The 21,447-nt window shown below is 35.0% G+C and overlaps 1 protein-coding gene across 7 annotated transcripts in view; it reads left to right on the forward strand.

The window, feature by feature from the left end:
• MARCHF6 (membrane associated ring-CH-type finger 6) overlaps positions 1–21,447 on the forward strand; it is a 54,367-nt gene that overhangs the window by 8,144 nt on the left and 24,776 nt on the right. For all 7 annotated transcript variants that reach the window (XR_012623445.1, XR_012623446.1, XM_074825820.1 and 4 more), the window contains exons 4-11: positions 6,770–6,913; positions 9,637–9,709; positions 11,721–11,889; positions 13,271–13,463; positions 13,768–13,829; positions 15,822–15,854; positions 17,521–17,572; positions 20,940–20,998. Coding sequence is in view for 5 of the 7 variants with exons in the window: in XM_074825820.1 (XP_074681921.1) it covers positions 6,770–6,913; positions 9,637–9,709; positions 11,721–11,889; positions 13,271–13,463; positions 13,768–13,829; positions 15,822–15,854; positions 17,521–17,572; positions 20,940–20,998 (785 nt within the window). In the remaining 2 variants the exon portion in view is untranslated. The remainder of the gene's footprint in view (positions 1–6,769; positions 6,914–9,636; positions 9,710–11,720; positions 11,890–13,270; positions 13,464–13,767; positions 13,830–15,821; positions 15,855–17,520; positions 17,573–20,939; positions 20,999–21,447) is intronic.

Below are 21,447 nucleotides of genomic sequence, written 5' to 3' on the forward strand. Positions count from 1 at the left end.
TAAGTTAATTCACCATGGGATGTGGTCGAATAAATGCATGTACATAATTAGTATCAGTGCTTCAACAGACAGGCACTAAGTTGAGAATAATAGTGCAGTAATACCAGCAACTCCTCTTTTAGCTTGGTTTGCTTGTTAAGGCTGTTGCTATCATTCTGTCAAAAATGATCCTTTGCTAGTATAACTTTTTGTCTATGGAGTATTCATAAATATTGCTAGTGCATATATTCTTTAAGTCCTTCACTGTCTTTAAGTTCTGTAACATCTTATGACTTCTTTAGCACCTGAACTACTAGGTTAGTTACTGCTTGGAAGGAAGGAAAGAGTAGAAGGCTCAGCTTGAGTCTTGGCAGGAGTACAAAGGAACTGATTTTTCTTTTGAATAATAGAATTATTCTCTAAAAATGTTTTGTCATGTAAGCAAATGACTGGATTTCCAAATGCACACTTTGAAGCTAGATTTTATATGTTTTATTATTAATTCATTTTCTGCAGTTCTTCAAGTTATGAATTAATACTACTATTTAAAAACAGCTTTGGACTTTTTCAATTATGTCAAGGTGCTTGTTCATTTTTAACTCATACGTTTTTCTTCTGAGTTTTTAAAGAGCAACTACTCTATATTGTTTTCCTCCCCACACATGCACTTTCCTTTGTCATGTGCTAGGATGCACTTTTCTTGATGTCACACTAAACATTCATAAGCACTGACCCGTGATAGAAGGTGAGGCTGTACTTCCTATGAGAAGATAGTTTTCAAAACTTCTCTTTTGTACAATGTACAAGGTAACATTAATATAAATATTTTCAAAAATGCAAATATAGAAGTAGACTAGCCTGATCTTTGGCTGGAGATTGGGATGGGTTCATTCCACTTCCTAAGCAGCTGCATTGCTGCTAAGTGATTGATACAATGTCAGAAACTTAGTTCATACAAAGATTGTAAAATGGAGGGAAGCCACATGGGTAGGATGTTCTCCAGTTTATAAATCATTATAATCTGAAATAAGCTTTTGATTCATGCATGCGAAGTTACTAATTCAAGGCTTGCATGCACTTGGACCTCACTGTTTGTATTGTTGTAGTCCTGGTTTGTTACTGTTCTTCCTCTTTCTTGTTGTTGGCCACCTTTGTTCACATGTAACTGTTGATATGAAAGTTTGTTGGATCAGGAACTATTTGTTCCTGTGAATCATTTGGACTGATTGAGCTCCTAAGCTATCCTATAGCATACTGAAATTCTCCACATTAGATACTTAAGGTTGGGATTTTTTTAATTAATCCATAAGCCTTGATACTTTTTTGATCATCTTAAAGCCTTCCAGATATGACTAGCATATCTAGCTTAATGTGAAAGAGTTCATGGTTCATAGATTTTAAGGCAAAGAAAAATGAGAATCATTCTGACATAATTGTAAAATACTGTTATGTATTTGTATTTTTAAGTAATTTGTGCAAAAACCACCACTTAGCAACTGCATGTTGTTTGTAGTAACAATCATTAAGTTCTGAACTTTTGGATCTTTAATGTTGTACAAAATGATCTGTAAGAAGCTATGTAATTATACTAAATAAGTGGGCCATTTTGTTGGGGTCATGATTCAGAGTAATTAGGATTTTACTGAAGGATATAATGGGCTGATTTTTTAATTTGTTCATTTTGACAAACTTTAACACTGTAGTCCATAACTTCAGCATTTCTAAAGAGTCTAGTTTGGAAAAGCATAAACTTCTGAAACAAAATACTACATGTTGGCACAGAATTCAACATGTCTGGTGCCAGCTCCAGGGTGCAGAGTAACAATGCAGTTGAGATGCAGATGAGTGTCATTTCGTATGTTTTGTTAGACCCCTAGCTTGCATGATAAGGGATAGCTTTTTTCTCCTTTTACCTTAGCAGTCTGGAGTGAAGTCTGTGTAGGTCTCAAGAGTGTAAAACAGAAATGTAGAATGGTTTGGGTTAGAAGAGTCTTTTGAAGATCATCTAGTCCAACCTAAAGAATAACTTACAACCCCTGTTTTACCAAACCAGTGCTTTAACCCATGAACTGTAAAACACGTTTTTTACTAGTGAGTAACATAGTCTTATTTCGTGATCAGTGTACAAGGATGATTGAGGTGGCATATAAATGGCTGTAAGTGTAGTAGTAAATAGAATATCTATGGGTAAGAGGACTTGTAAGTGTGGAGATTCTGTGAAGTAGGCTGTTTTTATGACAGTTTTACCTAATCAAAGATAGATGTTTTGCTTTCTTCCACACTAGGCATGCACCTGATTAGGTTATGGGCAAATAAATAGGCTGACTTGGATGGGGAAAGAGTGAGAAATGAAATAGGACACAGTTGCATTGTGACAGCTGTGGAGAAAAATAAGACTTATAACAAAATTTGAGCCTTCATAATGAATAGTGGTAGCGTTTTTTTGATACTGCGTATGTCAGAAGGCTGTTGCTTTTCTAGTGTCTTTCTGCAGCTCTGCTTCCTTCAGTGAAGAGTAAGACTATAGGAAGGGACTTGTGGAAGACATGAAATCTGTAGGTATAACATAAACTGGGGAAATACGTTTAGGATCTTTATTTCCTTCTAGGGGGAAGATTTGCATTTTCAGAATGCTACTGGCCAGTAACATGAAAACAATGGAAAGTTATCCATAGTATTTTATACTAGTTCATAATGATCATATATCTGGCTTCTCTGCAAATGTTTTCATGCTTCAAAAAGTATCCACTTTTTACCTCATGGCAGAACTAGCCATAAATGGGGGAGATACACATATTTAAACCTGCACAACCTGTCCTTATTCCTTGGGAGTAAGCCCTTAGACAGGAAAAGTCTTGGATGGTTGTTTTGTGATCAGTTACACATTGCTGATGATACATTGTGAAAGTGGGTTTGTACAGGGATTCTACTGCTGGTGTGGGACAGGAAAAAGGAGCAAGAGAATTTCAGGATTAGGAAGAGCCTGGTGTTCTCTCTGTATTGGTGGTTGTTTTTTTTTTCTGTTGGGTAGCTGGCATTTATGACTACAGAGAGTGCCAGTGCTCCTGATGTTGCTGCTGCTTTTTTTTTTTTTTTGATACAAGCAACAAAAGTGAAGTTTTGAAACTATCCAGGTTTGCTAATATTTATAAAATACTCCTTACATATTACATTATCATAACAGAACATACAGGTATTCAGAAAGCCCCTCTTATTGCTCAGATACTGCTCTGATGAGAGCTCTTTTCTGTACTGCCCATGTCATGACTAAATATCTCTCATATCACCTTGCAAGGGAAATTGTTTGGGCAATATAGTTTTTGGTTGGATTAAGTTTTGATACTTTGAAAAGTTTGGGAAAGAGAGGTTAAATTGAAAGTGTTAGTCTGGTTTATTTCTTTGTAAGTTTGGTGGGAATTATAGCATTAAGGTTCAGCAGATTGTCCCTATTGTGTTTGTCAAAGAGCAGTTGTGTGATTGTACAGTTTGTACTAAATAGCCTCTGAGGAAATGGGGATGAGAAAGCTTCCTGTAATAAACTTAAAGGTATCATTTTAGCAACCTAGAGCATTGGGAATTTTTTTTCTGCTTTCCTGTTCTGGATTTTTTTGTCAGCTGAAATCTACTGCCAAACTGTTTCCCTGAAAGCTACTAACCATTATTGTATGCTTTCTTCCTTATTTTTTCTGAAAGAAGGAAAAATTCTAAAGACAGCCTTGTATTTTTCCTACCTTATTTGTATCCATGTAATAGCAAATTTTTGTCCTTAGCTATCTGCTTTGGAGAAGCAAAGTTAATTGTGTTCCTGAAAAAGTTAGGCCTATGGGAGGTGGGAAAGGGTGAAACAAAAACCCACCCCCAGAAAACAAACCAGCTAAGCAATAAAAACCCATCCAAATTGAGTATTCACAAATAAAATAGCAGCTACACTGCACAGGTGTGACCTGAGTATCCAGAAAGCTTTCTAGTAGTTTTCCCATGGCCTGAACAGTTGCTGAACTAAAGCTATGAAAGCTCACTTAAGCTCAGCCAAAGTCTGTTTGAATTTCATGCTGTAATAGAAAAAAAAAAATTGCTTTGATTGGCCTCTAGTAAAGATGTTTTTATTTGGAGGAACTGGTAAATAATGCAGGAAACTGGTTTCTCAAACTGAGTTATGAGAGATTACTGGGATGAGAATTAAGGAATGGAGGAAAGATGAGGAGGACAAGTGTGCGAAAGGGAATGAAGAGGATGTATACCATGGAGGCAGGGGTCAAAGTCTCAGGCCTCATAGTGGTAGTGGGGAGTAGATAAAAGGGGGTGGCATGTGGAGAGAAAATGGCAATAGATGACAGACACAAGTGAGGAGGATTAGCTATGAAAATCACTGGCAGCAAGCTTCAGTGCTGCAGTGTGCTTGCACACCAGGGGTTCCTGTCATGCTAGGAATTTTTTTGTTTCACCCACCCGAATGTTGTAGGACATAGAAGGACCTTATCTTATCATCCTGGTATAAAGCTTCTAGTGGTGGAAGCTTTATATCCTTTGAGGTGTGGCAAAGCAGAGAAGACAGCAGTCTTGCCCTGCCCCCAGCTCTTGAAATCATCAAAAATCACCAGATTATTAAAACTTGGGGAATGTAGCTTGTCTTCTCTGAGTAGTAGCTACATTGGGCATTTATTTGAATGCTCAGTTGTAATCCTAAAGCCATCAGAAAAACAAGCATGTAGAGGTGCTAAGATTTATAACTACTTCAGCTTTACTGAGTTAGGATGGGCATCCTTTTTTACAGTCCCCTGTGTGAGTGTTCAGTAATTCCTGAAAGATGCATTTTTATAAAAACTTTAAACCTACCCAATTTCCCCCTAACAACTCATTAATGGAAAGTTAATGTTCTCCTTGTAGCCTCTATTGCAGTTCCAAAGTTTTGATGAAAATACATTTTTTGAAAATGAAAAATAAGCCTCAAGATATCTGCTTAGTTCAATTTTGTCTGAGTGATACCATAAATGTGTAACAAATATACTCGAGGTAGGTATTCTTCTAGCACCCTTAACAAAGGTCTGCTTGTCTCCTCTGATAATTTTCCAGAGTATTTGTCCATTGTAAGCTGAGAGATCATTACTAAGTCTTCAGTTGGCATTTTCTATGATACTACCGAATTGTGTCCTAAATCTGTTTTTATAATAAGAAAATTATAAGTTGGCAGACAGTGTCAAAATGTTTGTGTCCTGCTTTCAATTTACTGCTTTATGTTCTCACAGCTACACTTCCCTAGTGCGATATTTTTAGCACTTTTTTTAGGAATTCCGGTTCTTTGCTAGGTAGCAGACAACTAAGAACCTCTGAAACTTAAAACCAGTTACTATTTGTCTTATAGTTACTGTTTTGTGTTTACTTTGTGTCAATGCAATCCACTTGTTGTTGAAATGCGCCAAATTCCACCTTCTTTTGGCTACTTGTGCATGTTGATACTGCTTTTCTGTGTGCTTGAGTTCTCTTTACAATAGAGAAACTTAGGGAAATATCCCTGGAGAGAAGAGAATTTTCTCCTGTAGAGGCTTCCTCTCTGAGATTAGTGAAAGGATGATTAGGAATGTAGGTAAAGGTAGCAGGGATGTTCACTAGAGAAAAGGGGGGATGCAGGTAGATTGTATGAAGCAGTATTTCTCAGACTTCTAAGTCAAAGGATTGTCCACGAGAGGGAAGCAAAACTTTTCTTGAGTAGTTCTTATAAAAATTTAGTTTCCTTAGGTACTTAAAAGTATGTGGTATTTTAAAAAATAGTCCATTAATTAAATGTGTTAAAGTCTTCAAGCTCAGCTGTTTCCAACATAACTGTTAAACATCCAGGCAGCGACGTCTTTGTGCAACTCCTAGCTGTAGTTTATCTTCTTTATTCGAATCCGTTATTGATACGGTGCATTACCACTTCACGACATCCATGTGACTGTGTAGAAGCTAACTAAATGCTGTGAAATTGTTAGAGATAGATGTTTTCTAATCGTTTGCAAAAGAAGAAGCCGTGTCACTGTTTTTCTTGACTTTTGAGTAGGGACGGGTTTATGTGATATATATATATATATTTGGAAGTTAAAAAGTCGAGAAAATTTACTACTATGAAAATGTCTATATAGGCTGAGAGATTTGCGTTATGTTCTGTAACAGGAGTGCCCTTAGAAGAAGTCTTGCATGGTATGAAACAGATACCTGTTGAAAGTAAAAGTCATTCTGTATAAATTTCGGTGTCTGTAGATACTTAATCAGTTTCCTTCATTTTTCCTGTCTGTGTGGTGCTTTCATTTTGCTGATTTTTTTTTTTTTTTTTGGTGCTGTTAGATATCAAGTGGAATCTAAATTATCTAGCAAATTGACATATGCAAAATTACTAATTGCTCTTGTTCCTTGTGCTCTTTCCTTGAACTAGGTTTATAAATAACAGACAGGGGTATCTTTGAGGTAGTGCTGAGTGGGAGGGCTGTTGAATTTAGAATCTGCTTTTCCTTGCAGGCTTGAGCTTATTTTGAGATAATCAGAGTTTGTAGTTGATAAATAAAGCTATTAAGAAAACCTCTCTAAGTCAAAAACTAGCATGACGTTTATTAATTTTTGCCATTCCACTCAGTACACAATGTAACATATGTTAAAGTTTTTTTTATTTGTTTGGTGTAATCTCTTGGGAATCTATAAAATATGTTTATTCTTCTAGTAAGCTTTTGCCAAATACAAACATTTTGTAGTTGCCAGGACTTTTACATAAATGCTTCTTTAAAAGAACAACTGTTTCATAAGTGCCTTTTCTACACAGTTTATTCCCCAGATATGCCTTCACGGCTTCCAATCCAAGACATCTTTGCTGGACTGGTTACAAGTATTGGCACAGCAATACGATACTGGTTTCATTATACACTTGTGGCCTTTGCATGGTTGGGAGTAGTACCTCTTACTGCATGTAAGTATTAATTTTTTGTACTGTAATACTCTTACACGCAGGAAAACATTCCACTTGATGCAACAAAGTTTTATGAGACCATGGTTGGTTTATTTATAAAAACAATCAAAGACATTATTTCACTTATTTTCACTCAGATGTTCTAGCTATTTGACTCTTAAGCTAGTGGTGCAATCCAGGAAGGTGGTAGGAGACAGGAGAAAATGCTTGAAAGGGCTTTTAAACTTCTTATTCCAGTAAAATGCGTCTTTTCAATTATCTTCCTTAAAATCTGCATGGAAGTTTTTATTTGATACCATTTATTAATATTAGGATAGAATAATTGTCCTGGTTTTTCTAAGCATCTATAAATCGAAGTGCAATATTTTGTTTAGTATGAAAAGTGAAATTCCTTTGCAGTCATACATAAAGTGATTAATAAAACACCTCTTAAAAAAATCTTAAACAAAGGTCTATAAGTAGTAAAGGAATTTAACAGAAAAAGAGAGCACACATTTGAATTACTGTAGTATCCAGTTTGAAATTCACTTTTCAAATACAAATAGAAAGAGAACTATCGATGTTTCAACAAGCTAAAAATATAAAGAAGATGAAAAAGGGTAAAAGGGATATAGTGTTCAGTCAAGGAAACGATTGGAAGTGCATCTTTACAAACAGTAATATACCCCTTGAACAAAAGACCGGGGAGCCAGTAAATGTGTCTTCCTAGACAGTTTCTCAATATATTCTGTGCTTTTATTTGTAGCTGGCACTGGCTTAGTTTGAGAATAGCACAATATTGGCATCAGCTATAAAAGTGATCCGGTTTCTGCAGCTTGTCCTTCCTGTGCGAGGAAGAAAGATTTTTTGGGCATGGAGCAAGCAAACTGAAGCATTAAAACTAAAAATATTTCAAGTTTCTTCCTTGGGTTTTTAGACAAATGTTGGTTTTCTACTGTTGTCTTTCAAAATGCAGGTGTTGTACATTTTTCTTACTAAAGCTTCTGAGGGACAGCAAAATAATATTCAATAGATTAATTAAGGTAATTATGTTTCATAACTGTCTGTAAACCTGATGCTGGCTCTTGAGTAATACTGAAATGTTACCAGAAGTCACCACCTATAACTTAGTTATGAGACTTTTTTTTTTTTTTAACAAATGTCATTTTTGGTTTTTAATGCTCATTTACTAATCCAGTATAACTGACTTAAGGTTTTGATTTGCAAGTGACCTTTTTTTTTGCTCTGTCTTAATTTCTATGTCTAACATTGCACATGTACCCCTATTTATGTATTCCTTTAAGAATTGATGTATTGCGAAGGGTAACATATTTGCACAGGAAGGTACCCAACCTGATAGAGCCATTCAGTCTAACAAACCTTGAAAAATCCATTTACTTTTGAAATTTATCAGGATCTGCCTTGTGGATGTGATTTTGTATAGATCTTGTCATCTTGCATTAAACTCCTTTAATGTAATCTTTCATTTTCTGTAATATTTAAATACTTTTTAATGTAGTCTTTTGCCTTCCCTGTTTCTGTCATATGGTTCACATAATCATGTGTGGCTGGCTTCACAAGGAAGTATTCTCATTATTTTATATCTGGAAGAAAAAGGTGCAGTATAAAAAACTTGTCAAACATACCAAAGGAGATGTATGGTTGAACAAATCTGTCTTCCAGATAAACGTGCTACTCATGCAGTTATCCCATTATGGGATAAATTCTACATTCTTTTTTGGTAATTTCACTTCTTTATTGCATACCCATCTTATGTGTTGAGTAAAAGGAATTTATCTCTTTGTGCATATCCTCAGCCTACTCCCAGCAGGCTCTGGTATGCTGTTGCTATTCTGTTAGCACAAAGCATATTTATGTTAATGGATGAAAAGTAGGATTAATTGGGCCAATTTAATCCAAAATGGTTTTATTCTCTGTGATAATTGTATTTAGCTGCATGGTTCCTAGAGTGAAATACCCAAGGTACCTACACAGTATGCAGGGTAAGAAAGAGGTGTACACACTGAGTAAAGTGAATGTGTACACTGAGGCAGTAGGAAATGCTAGAGTGGGAGTTGGATTGTCTGAAGTGCCTCCTTTATGTCAAATTGTAGAAATCACTGTTTGTACCCTGATATGGCACATGAATGTATTTTTCTGGACTGATTCAGTTGACATTTTTTTACCAATCAAAGAATTAATTAAAACAGGTAATGAAATGGTAAGACTCCTTGATACAAGGTGTCATAATACCAAAGGTTTATACAGGTTCAGAATGTGATTGAGCAAATAAATGGGGGGCGGGGGGGGAATCATCAAGAATTAATTAGCACTGAGATATTATGGGACAGGAATTGAGCTGCTTTGCATGAAGCATATGAGAATATACTGAGGAGGTATTGCTGCAAGTATCTTTAACCTGTTTCCATATTCTTCCTTAGGCATCCGTTGGTGTGACCAGTGCTGGAGACAGGTCTAGATGAATCTTGGGTCTAACCTAGTATGGCAATTCTTACACTTTGAATGCATACTTCATAAAGAATGTTCAGATAAAGTAAACACAGTTTTGTTCCATGTGGTTGCATATGGTCTTGAGTTCTGTTAGTTCATTGAAAGTTGAGATTTTTTTTTCCTTGTCATAAATTTAGTTAGGACAGCAGGTGAAAAGAGGGTACCTATGGTCCTTTCCAAGTGAGGCTGTAACCAAAATGAAATTTATATCACACTTCTGTTTCTTCATACAGGTCGTATCTACAAGTGCTTGTTTACTGGCTCTGTGAGCTCACTACTGACACTGCCATTAGATATTCTGTCAACGTAAGTACTTAAACAGTTTGATATAAATAAGTGTTCTAGTCAGGTTACCATCAAAATGGTTGCTTTGGAACTTAGTGTCCCTTTCTTCTAGATATGTTTGTTATCTTCCATCATCTTACATGAGTAGCTGCCCATTACCCTTGTATAATGAGACGTATGGCAAACAGTATTACTGTAGAAATCATCTCACTTTGGAGTTCTGTTATGCAGGTTCTTTGGAGATGGAAAACTGGCTTTACAAAATGGGCCCTGGTTAATGAAGATTTGTATTTGATGTCAAGGAAACTTACGCTGCAAAATTACACTTAATAAAAAAACCTCCTGTGGTTTAAATCAGATGCCATATAGTAGAATATTAATATATATTGCTAATAATATTAATGTCACATTCTGTTTGCTTTGTTACATTTTTATATTTTGAATTTAATTTTATCCATCATGAGTCTGTTATGTGGTAGGGATTTCTTTTTATCAGATTGCCTTTTAGCTGACAGATTTTAATCCTCCAACTATATGCTATCGAATATTGTCTGTCTTTTGTCTTTTTAAAATCAATTTTACTTAAAGAATCAGTAAATACCAACACAACAGATTTTCAGTCTGGTTCTTACCTTTTTCTTTATCTTGAACCTGAGGAACTGAAACTCAGTTTGAGTACAATCAGTTGCACATTAAGCAAATTTTGAGTGAATGGCCTGTGTAGTTCAGCTAAGTCATCTCAGTTGGGCTATTTGATTTGAGACATCAGATCATGTTACATTTAATTAATTTTTATTAATGGAGAGAGATGCACACTTGAGATTAACAGGAAAAATACTGTTATCATCTCCCAGTAAGTGTAGATTTTGTTTTTATTTTTCTGAGAAGAATCTGAAACAACTGAACCTAGACTACCTCTTCTCATATCTTTTAGACTCTAGGGAGAAAATGAATGACTCAAGTATGTGTCAAATTTTAATGACATGTGAAGCTGTTCTTTAACATGTATTTCTTTGACAGAGTCAATTTCAATAGCATCTTGTGTCATCTTTTAATTTTGGACTTCTGATCCCCATGTTATTCACTGTGCTGTGCAGGCATAAGTGTTTGTGCAGCTACATGGAGAGACAGACTGATACTTCTTTGGGGATGGCAGAGTACTATGATGGCATATTTCTTTCTTATTTTGAAGAACATATTGTAGTTGGTTAGCTTTGTGAGCAAATTCACTGTGGTCAAGGAGTAGCGCAAGGGTGGAAACAAGTGGGAGGGGGTACCTGGAGTTAGGGATGAAGGTTGCTTAAGCCAATTTAAGTACCTCTTGCATTGCATGAAACCCTAGTTTCAGATGGCTAGCTGAACTTTGTTTTGCTACTGCTTTACAGTTATGTATGACTTGTAGATTAGGATTTTTAAAGTATAGAGATAGTATCTGGGGCCAAAGACTATCCGACACATAGAGCAGTCGAAGGCAAACCTTGTAGTTCCATTCTTTTGGTTAGGGTAGCTCAGCAGAGAAAATGTTTCAGTGGACTGGATATTATGCATCTAGCCATTTAAACAGGCCTTTTACTGTAGCAAGTCATTTACTTAGCGACTATTGTGTTTTCTTCACTATTCTTGAAGATTGTTTTTCCTGAACTACTCTTGAAGCTTTTCTTCATATTGAGTCAGATCCTGTTTTGCAGGAATATTTATGTTAAACAGTAGTAATTTGACAAACCAAACCAGAGGGAAATAAAATCTTTTCCAAATCATTGTTTATCTTGGCACTTAAAACCATTTGTACACAGGTATGTACAGCCTTCCTAAAAGAAACCTTGCTTAAACAGATTTTTTTTTAATTGAAATTACATCTAGATACTTTCTTCACCTAGACACATAAATTAATTCAGCTTTTTGCACAAATACCAGTTTATTTGTTGATTTGGACTAGGAGGATTTGTTTGTGTTAGTTAACAATGACTAAGTTTAGTCTTATTAGCAAAATATATTTGTCATTGATGTTTGTCTTTTTTTCTTTCTTTAACAGGGAGAACTTGCTGGCTGACTGTTTGCAGGGCTGTTTTGTGGTAACATGCACTCTGTGTGCGTTTATCAGCCTTGTTTGGTTACGTGAACAGATCGTCCACGGAGGAGCACCACAGTGGTTGGAACAAAATCAGCAACAGCCACTCAATGGTGTTGGTCAACCAAATGAGGTAAAACTTAAATGATAAATTTAGAAAACGTGTTTTTGTGAATAAATACGTTGTCAGAACCCAACAGTAATGTTATTTTGCTGCAGGGTATGTCAGCAGAAGTTGAACGTGTGTTCTTGTATAAACTCAGTGACACCACTGTTATATTTTTGGAGTTCTGTAAAATGGAATGTTAATGGATTTGTTATAGTATAATTTTTGTAAAGTAACTTTTAACATTGTTTAGATCCTTATGTCTGTATCTTTACACTTTTTTTAAAGATAATTTTGTGCATATAAAGATGAATTGTCAGCCATAATCAACGAAGATGCAGCTTGCTTTTATTTTGGCTTTTTCATAAGTATTTCAGTAGTTCATGAGGTAACAATTAACTGTTCTCAGAGCAGTTGAAGATTTTGTTGAAACCTCTGAAGTTGGAGCTTCTCTGCCCTCCCCCCACCCTCCAACGCACACATGCACCCCTTTAGTGCTTACAGGATCCTCTTGGGCAGGAGAAGATATGATATAAGCAATACATGCATGGGGGGGAATAATTAACATTTTGTTTTCTTTTGTAATAAACATCAATTTTTTTTTTAAAGACAGTTAGAGATTCTCAGCTTGATGACTGACTTGGGTTGTCCTTGAATTATCGTCTTTCTAATACAATGATAGCTTTCATAAGGTCAAGAGAGTTCCCCTCTATTGAGCATTGGTGAAGCCACATCTGGAGTGCTGTATCCAGTTCTAGGCTCTGCCAGTACAAGAGACACATGGACATAGTGGAGTGAGTGCAGTGAAGAGCCAACAAATGATTGAAGGACTGAAGCCTCTGACATACTGAGAGGCTAAGAGGGCTGGAACCATTCAGCCTGGAGATGAGAAGGCTCAGGGTGAACATCATCAGTGTGTATAAATGCCTGATGGAAGGATGTAAAGAAAACAGCGCCAGAGTCATCTTGGTAGTATTGGGTGACAGACAGGACAACAGGCAGTAGGCTCAAATTAAAAATACAAAAAATTCCATTTAGGAAAAAAAAAGTAGTTTGGTTTTTTTACTGAAAGTGTGATCAACTGCTGGAACAGGTTGCTTAGAGAGGTTGTGAAGTCTCCATCTCTAGAATTACTCAAAAGCCAACTGGAAACAGCACTGAGCAACCTGCTGTAGCTGACCCTGCTTTGAGTGAGTAGGTTGACTAGACTATCTCTAGAGGCCCCTTCCAACCTCTTCCTCATGTAAATGTTTCTCTTCCTCATTTAAAAGGTTTAGTGGTCCCAAATTTAATGCTTATCTAAAAAATACATTATTAACATTAATACGATTCATTTTTTCTATACACAGGATAAAAGTACAGAGAGAGATTGATCAATTTAACTGAATACTAAATCCTGTTTCTGTAGGCTCAGGCTGTTGTAAATGGAGGCGTTGAAAACGCTGTGCTTGATCAACCTGCTAACCCGGCTGCTGAGAATGTAGTTGTAGGCGAGAACCCTGAAATTCAAGAAGAACAAGTAGATGAAGAGGAGGATGATAATGAAGATGAAGAAGATGCTGTAGTAGAAGATGCAGCAGATGCAAACAATGGAGCACAAGGTAACAGGTGACTCAAAACAGTAATGTTCTAGTTCTTTTCAAACATAAATTAAACCATTGAAATAGAACTGTCATAATTCAAGGAAGTTATGTAAATTCTCACTTCAGCTAATTTATCTTGGTTTTGCAAATTTCATATGCTTCTTTTGAATGCTGAAGCATTTGCTTGCTGAAAAGCTGTCAGCAGTTATGAGTGGAATGTTACGCACTTAAGTCTTTTTGTTTGTTTAAAGCATAGCATGGAGTGGTTACATCTTGTTTTGGGTGAGTCTAACAGCTGTAAAAATGGCTCTTGTCTCCTCAGATGACATGAACTGGAATGCTTTGGAATGGGATCGAGCAGCAGAAGAGCTTACTTGGGAGCGAGTGAGTAAGAATCACTTTCTTGAATAATTCAGGCTCATACTTGAAATTATTTGTAGTATTGCTGTGTTAAAATCCATTTGAGATAATTTGGATGCCATTGTCCAGTGTGAAAACTACCAGTAAGAGATTGTAGTGACCTAAAAAAGTAATTGTATTGAAAACAAAATGTTATTCTGCTACTTGTTAACTACCAAAAATACATTTCTTTTGATTTGAAATATAGTAGCAACTTAAAACATGGTGTAGCACAGACTTTTTTGGAGTTTTCAGCTTGGCCAGGTTTAGAAATGAGTTGCAGCTTGCATTGAGGATGCAAGGCCAGATTAGGAGCACATAGGTGTTGTGTTATATATAGTTTAATGATTAATTTTTTTTTTTCATTAAAGCATTAAACTAAAGCAATTAAGCAAAACTTCCGGTTCTGTCTTTTACTTTATTTACAAAAGACAAATTCTGTTCCTTAATGATGGAACATTTTAATGTAACATTGCTTCTGTTTTGTTTATGGATCACAGGTTCTGTAATTAGAGCATGAGATGCGTGTACACTGTAATCAGAGAGCAGTGTAGAAAAGAACTAGGTTTTTTTGTATCTGTTTTAGAAGTAGCCAACATCTGAGTTCAAAGCTCACCACAGGCAGCAAAAATCTACCTGAAGGTAGATACAGCAGCTTCACCAGATTTACCTGTGTCACTAGTGCCTATGACAGACAGTTGTAAAGCTAGTCACTGTATCCCTAGGCTGTGATATAGTTGTTGCCTTGATTGTAGTGTAGTAGAAATAGTTTTCATCACCAGGGAGAGGTCCTGATCTTTGTTTTGTATCTAGTGAAAACTTGTTGTTTTGTTTTGAAAGATACTTAGTATAAAAGGGGCATATATAAATTCAGCTTTCTGAACCATTCTACTGTGTATCTCAAGCTGAAAGTGTTGTATTTCTGAACCCAGTTTATGTGCTGGGAAATGTAGATGTACTCCTAATTGAAAATATTTTGATGCTTCTCCATTAATATAGAAATTAGTTTCAGCAAAATCTCATAACCCTTTCCAGTCCTATGTGCTGGCATAGCCAATAGATATCTAGTTGGCATTTAGTATCAAAACTGGGGTAGGTTTTTCTGCTATTTCATCTTGTGAAAATAGCATGCAAGCTTTCTGAGTTTTCAGAAATATTTGTATCTTGCTTTACTTCATAAAATGTGTACAACTTCAATATCTTGGAACTTAATGCAAAATCCTGGTACAAAGTAGCCTTGAACCTGGTACTTTACCAGTAATCATGGAGTAGGAGTATCTGGATTGAAATAGTAAGAAATCCTTGAAGTGGGGGGAAAGGAGAGATTATTTTTTTAATAGATGCTCTATTTTTGGCTCATCTGTGGACGTTCCCAGTAACAGCTGTGCAGTGATAGAGGATTTGTGTCCTGTCTTCCCTAGCTGTAAACCAATTCTGTTCTAAACTTAACATACAGTGTAGCAACATTCTCCTGTTACTAGTTGCTTTTATACATTGAAAGTAAAATATTAACCTTTGACTTTTCTCAGTGCAACATAAACTGATACTTTGCAATTAGGAAGCAAAAAAACCACTTGCTCTTGTATTTTAATATTGAGTTGTTTAAGCAAGTTTTTAAGAGTTTGATCACTAAAATCTTTTGTAAATACAAAATCTTTGTCAGTCTTCAAAGTCTTGGAGAGAAATAGCCTATAAATTAGTTGATTATATGTTTGGTTTGCTATATATAAATATATGTGTATTAAGATATTCCACATGTGTATCACCTTTGATCAACTGAGTTTACTGTGTTGAGCAAGAACTTAGTTTCTATCTTCATCTTTAAGACTTTATGTCCAGGTTCTATTGGTTGAGCAATAAAAAAAGCTTTTGACTCTATTGAACATTAAAAGTTAGTGTGAAAGAGGCTTCTATGAGACTTATTTTAGATGACTGTTGCTTGGTTTTTCTGATAAGTAAATTAACTTACGTTCACAGATGCTTGGACTTGATGGATCTCTGGTTTTTTTAGTAAGTAAAATCCTACATTTCAACAATTTCTATAGAAGACTACTTTAAAAGGAAACTGTATTTTTAAAAATTATGTCATTCTATTTGAAGTCCCTTTTTTCATATGATATGTATTCTTTAATGAGGCTTTCACATGATGTCATGTTCAAACAGTGTTTTTAGGAGTTTCACAGAGTAGAGTTGTGTGTGTGACCTAAAAGTGGAATTTCTTAAAAGACATCGTTAACTTTGGGTCACATACTGCACTGTAAATCAAAGTAGGACCCTTTAAAAAAGCATACACTGAAAATATATATCTGTTCTAGCCTTAAATTTTGCTCTTTATGATTAAAATAGTGTCCTCATTCAGACCTCTCTGATTTGCCCTAATGCCACTAGAACACCACTAGTGAATTTTTAGTGTAGACTAGATTTTAAAATTTAAGATATTCATTTATGTTTCTTGACTTTACTTAGGGTTTGGGTTTTCTTGTTCCTCCCTGAAATTCTTACCTTCTTGAATATTATTTTAATTGATATCAGTATCAAATTTTTTAAAAAAATTTTCACAATAGTTAGTCTGTTTTATGAAGCACTTATCTTTTAAATTGGTTACAAAAATCTTTATGATTCTGATAATATAGCAAAGCACTCCTAAAAAGGCTATTGGCTTTTTAACACTTGTCTGTGGGTGAACCTGTGTTGATTATCTCCCTGACAAAACTCTTACATATATAATGCATATCTTCTTGTGGGTTTTGTTATAGTTTATTTGAAGGGCACTCTGCCCATCCTACCTGACTTTTGGAGATGTCTCACTCTGACTTCAGGGTCGGGGGGAGACAGTGTAGAGAGTCAATGACAACAAAACTTTAACCCATTCCAGCTACATTGATAGGGTATCATCTGCCAGATCACTTTAGAAAGAGAAGTCATTTATAAAAGGGAAAAAAAGATCTGTGCTCTCTTCCAGCAGTATTAATTTTACTTTATTTAATGTGTGAAAGAAATATAATTCTTAAATAAGAGTGTGTTTATTAGATACTGTAGTGGATAAATGTCTCGTGTCTGAAATAAAATGTCTCATATTTTAAGGTAATGTCTCATGTTTAAAATAATGTAGCTTATTATGTCATTAGTGATTGACCTTAAATATTAATATAAAAAGAAATAAAATTTCAGTGTACTTGTGGCTGAGTTTACATCTTAACTAAAAGTAATATTAAAAAATAGAAATTGCTGTCATTTCTAGAGTGAGAGCTGTCATTTTTATTAACGTTTTTTTGTGACAAAGTCTAATTATTAAAAGTTCAGATGAACATTTGCTCGTTTATAAAACAAATATCTACATGTATTTCATGTACTTGTTTTGAAGGGTAGAACTATTTGTATTGATTATTTTAAAATAAAGGTTCTTTTACAAAATAGGAGTGTTAAAGCAAGTACAAATGATCTTATCTAGGTAAATGTCCATGAACGTAAACAGATGCTTTTATAATCTGTCCTGCATGTTTTGGTCTTTGTGTTAGAGCAAATTTCTTGGCTCTAACATGAGATGTGCAAGTTCCAGTAATAATAGGCAGTTGAAATAAGAAGTTTAGATACAAAAGTAAAGTCACTTATTTAAATGACTGATTGTACTGTTTCCTTGTCGTCTTCCTCCCTCCTTCCCCCATACTCCTTGCAGGAACATGTCTTTTGGGTGGTATCTTTAAATACGTTGTTCATACTTGTGTTTGGTAAGTATCATTTGCTCTTCGGTTTTAAAAAGATCCTTCGTTGTGAAGTGATAATGCAGGTTATTTTTAAGGCTGTTCTCTCGGGGCGAAAAATGAAGTTGTGATATCTAAAAATGGAACCACAAGCTAACTGGGAATATGAATAATTAATCTTTATTGCTTCTAGTTTTGTAATTTTAATCTCTTTTAAGTGAATAAGTTTAAAATAGGAAATCTATCAAAAGCTTAATGGTGTCAACCAAAGCACAGAAAATAATACTTGTTTGGAATACTGTTAAATTAAAGGACAAGCCTCCTGGAATTTAATTTATGAGCAAATATAGTACTTTCAGGAATAGCTAGGATTTTTTTTTTTTCTCCTTACAGTTTTCACTAGGTATATAGTTAAATCACTTTTTCCATCAAGAATCCCTTTTTGGAGGTCAAAATTGGGAGAGATGGGACACACAAGAATGTAGCTGATGCGTACTGTTGTCAAATATACTTTCATTTTGTGTCCAGAATTGCTATGGAACAACTTTCATTAGTTCATAAAATTAGACTCACTTAAATTTTAGAAAACAGTAAATTCTAATCAGTGGTGTGTTTTTATTTTGCCTTCCCTTCTCCTTCCTGAGGATGCTGAAGCTTAACTGCAACTTTAAATGTTTGCAAGACTCTTTCTATTTCTAGTACAAGATAGGAATATTGCCATGTTTGATTCCATGTATAGTTAGTACTAGGAAAATTTCCAGGACATAAACTTGTCAAAACATTAAAAAAAAAAATTTTAAAAAAAATCCCAAACTGTAGGTACATATTTCTCAGTCATTTCAACCCTAAAAGAAAAGGGTAAAATGTCTGCCTTATTGTAAATAGCAGTAAGATCCACCTAGAGAGTTTCTGGAATTCCAATTTTGTATTTACTGCTTAAAATATGTAGGGTAAATTTGCATTTCTACTCTGGTTTTACTATAGAAAGGACAGTAACAAATTTAGAAAATTTTTTTTTTTGGGACCCTCCTGAGAGTCATTAGACTATGATTCAGATTCTTTTTTTTGTTGTTGTTGAGTGACATGGGAGAAAAACAGCTCTTCCCTGTGCCTCAATTTTGCCTGTTTTGCTGCTAACAGAAGCTTTTGGATTATGTTGCTCAAGCTTATTAGTGTTGTTAATTTGACGCAACTGTGTGCAGAAGCAGCAGCATCTTAGTGACAAGATAGAGCATTTTACACACTAGAATAGATACCGGACACAAAATTTCACTTGCTCTGAATTAGCAGTTTAGAAAGGGATTGGTTAGGTTGCTTTGGTTTTTTGAGTGGTCTTTCTTGGCAGAAGAGTTTGAGCTTTAAAAACTGAAGTCATGCTGTAGATAAGAATTTTTTGATTACAAAGTAAAGCTCACAATACTGATGATTTGAGCATCTAGTTGTGGAAACGAATCAGCAGACCAAAAGAAAACAAAAAGAATTATCACGTATATTTAATTCACAAAAAACTCTTAACTGTTCTACTAGGAGTTGGAAAATACTTTAATTATTTTTCTGATAATTAGTCTATTTTAATCTGTAGTTATCAGAAGTTAATTAGGTCTTCTAGCTGCTATAAAATTTAGGCTTTTTAAATAAGTAGATAATAAATATGAAATCTTTAAATCCTTGATTTAAATTCAATAATAAGTGAGTAATAAGAATAATTAATATGGTTGTCATATAGATGTTTTCAGTAGCTCTAAGTGTGCTTTAACAAGTAAAGAGAAGGGGAATGACTTTCCCAAGCAAGTGAGCAGGAGATCTGGGAATTGTGCCTCTCAATCCTATTTTTACTATCTTTCCCACTAAGTAATACTGTCTAATTTACAACTGCGAAATCTCTTGTTATTCATAATTACAGTCCTGATGAGTTCAAATGTCACAGGAGGTACTTTCTTGAAGATAAAACAGAAGGAAGGCATTTAGAACCTTAATTACTAGTCCAGAAATTCTCTTATGATGTTTTCTCGGACAAGTTAATTAAGTTCAACTTAATTTATGTTTTTTTTATAGCTCATTTTAGTACTCGCAGAGGGGTTTGTACTCCTTTGTGCTTTTTATTAAAAGGGATCTATTAGAAATCTTTTAAGTGAAGTTATTTAAAAAAACATGATAAATGTGCACTATAATCTCATACAGCACTGTCAAAAAGATACAACTTAAGTCATGAGTCTGTTTATAGGAGTTGCGAGTGTGACTTTTTTTTTTTCTTTTTAATCTTGCTTCTCTTCTTCTTACTGGGCAGGAAAAGCTTATGTCCTTCCTTTATCTTTTATGGTTTTGCTATTCCCGGTAACTTCTGATTTCTCTGAAAGGGACATAAATTAAAACTTTCTGATCATTGATTGGGGTAATACAAGGCCTGCTAAGTCTTTTCTATTTTTTTTTACGTATTGGTTATGTGGAAATGAGGAGGAGAGAAAATCATCAGGTTTTTCATTTGAGGGTATGTTTAGTCTACAGTAGTCCCCAGAGTGGATTATTGTGATACAGTGAAGACACTATAGGTGAAAATAAAAGCTTGCAGTTACTGCAGCCCCTTTACTTCCTATTGACTCCCTCTACTCCTGTAGGAAAGTGATGTTGAATTCTGTAGTCTTTCATAGCTTGGTTAGAATACCACAGTGAGTTAAAACAACTACTTGATCCTGTTGCAAATACACAGATGTCAAAAAATAGGGAAAGTGCTGTGTTTTTTAATTCATTCCTCTTGAGACCTCAGCATTGGCAAGAATGAGTTCTCAGGAGTGATGACAGTTCTTAGTACATTAATTCAAAGTAAAAGACCTCTCAGTTGCTCCTTATCCCTTCACTGGAGCATTGTCTTTCTCTACCTCATCTTCTCTTCCCTTTGCAAATTTCTGTAGGGCTTGCATTTTTCACAGTATTCTTAAAAGTTAAAGCATTAAAACTGAAACCTTGATAAAGCAAGTCCCATCTGACCAAGATGTAAAATGGCTACTTAAGTCTTCTAGTGCATGGGAAAGAGTGAATATACAGAACCGATTCCTACAGCAGTCTGAGCCCAATGCCCCCCTAGTACGTACAGCTGAGAAATTGAACTAATTTACACACAGCAAGATGAACTAACAAGGAAAAGACTCTCCTTTTATTCTATGTAGTTTTATATTGTTGTAGTCTTTCAGTGTGAATTCTGATCTGATTTTCACTGTTTATAAAATTATAGAAATATAACACTTCCAAATATTTGCACAGAAAGTAATTTTTGTTGTTTCCACAAAATTGATGAGAAGTAGAATAATTGCCGTGTTACAATACACATCCTGCAAATACAATCCATTTAGCAGTTTTCATGGCCTTTTTTCCACTTCTTTCTGCTTATGTTATGCAGCATTTTGTCCGTACCATATCGGTCACTTCTCCATTGTTGGCCTGGGCTTTGAGGAATATGTAAGTACTGTTTTATAATTTCAGAATGGAAAAACTGCTGCTATTTATTTAATCACAGTATTTTTGTAGCATTCTTCCACTCTTATTTGTGATTGCAAAAGTAACCTAGAGCGTGTCTCCTTTTTTCTCCTCAAACCCTTTCTAACCTATGATCAAAAATGTTCTCTCACACTTTCCCACTTCCTCTGTTATTTATATTTCAGGAGAGGGGAAACCTTTTACAAAAAATGCATACATTTTTGCTTGTTTTTTTCTTAACAGCCTCTTGTTCCTCATGTACATTTTTAATTTCTGTACTGATTAATTTTCATAGTTAATAGTAATAGGTAGTGAAAGCTAGGAGGTAGTGAGGCAGTATAAGGTGACACTTTTTGTTTCATATATAGAGGTTGTTTCATGTTTGAAGAAAGTAGTTGTTAGACTTTTCCAGTAAATGTAAACATTTTCTA

This window comes from Strix aluco, chromosome 1 (assembly GCF_031877795.1).
Source record: "Strix aluco isolate bStrAlu1 chromosome 1, bStrAlu1.hap1, whole genome shotgun sequence".
NCBI lineage: Eukaryota > Metazoa > Chordata > Aves > Strigiformes > Strigidae > Strix > Strix aluco.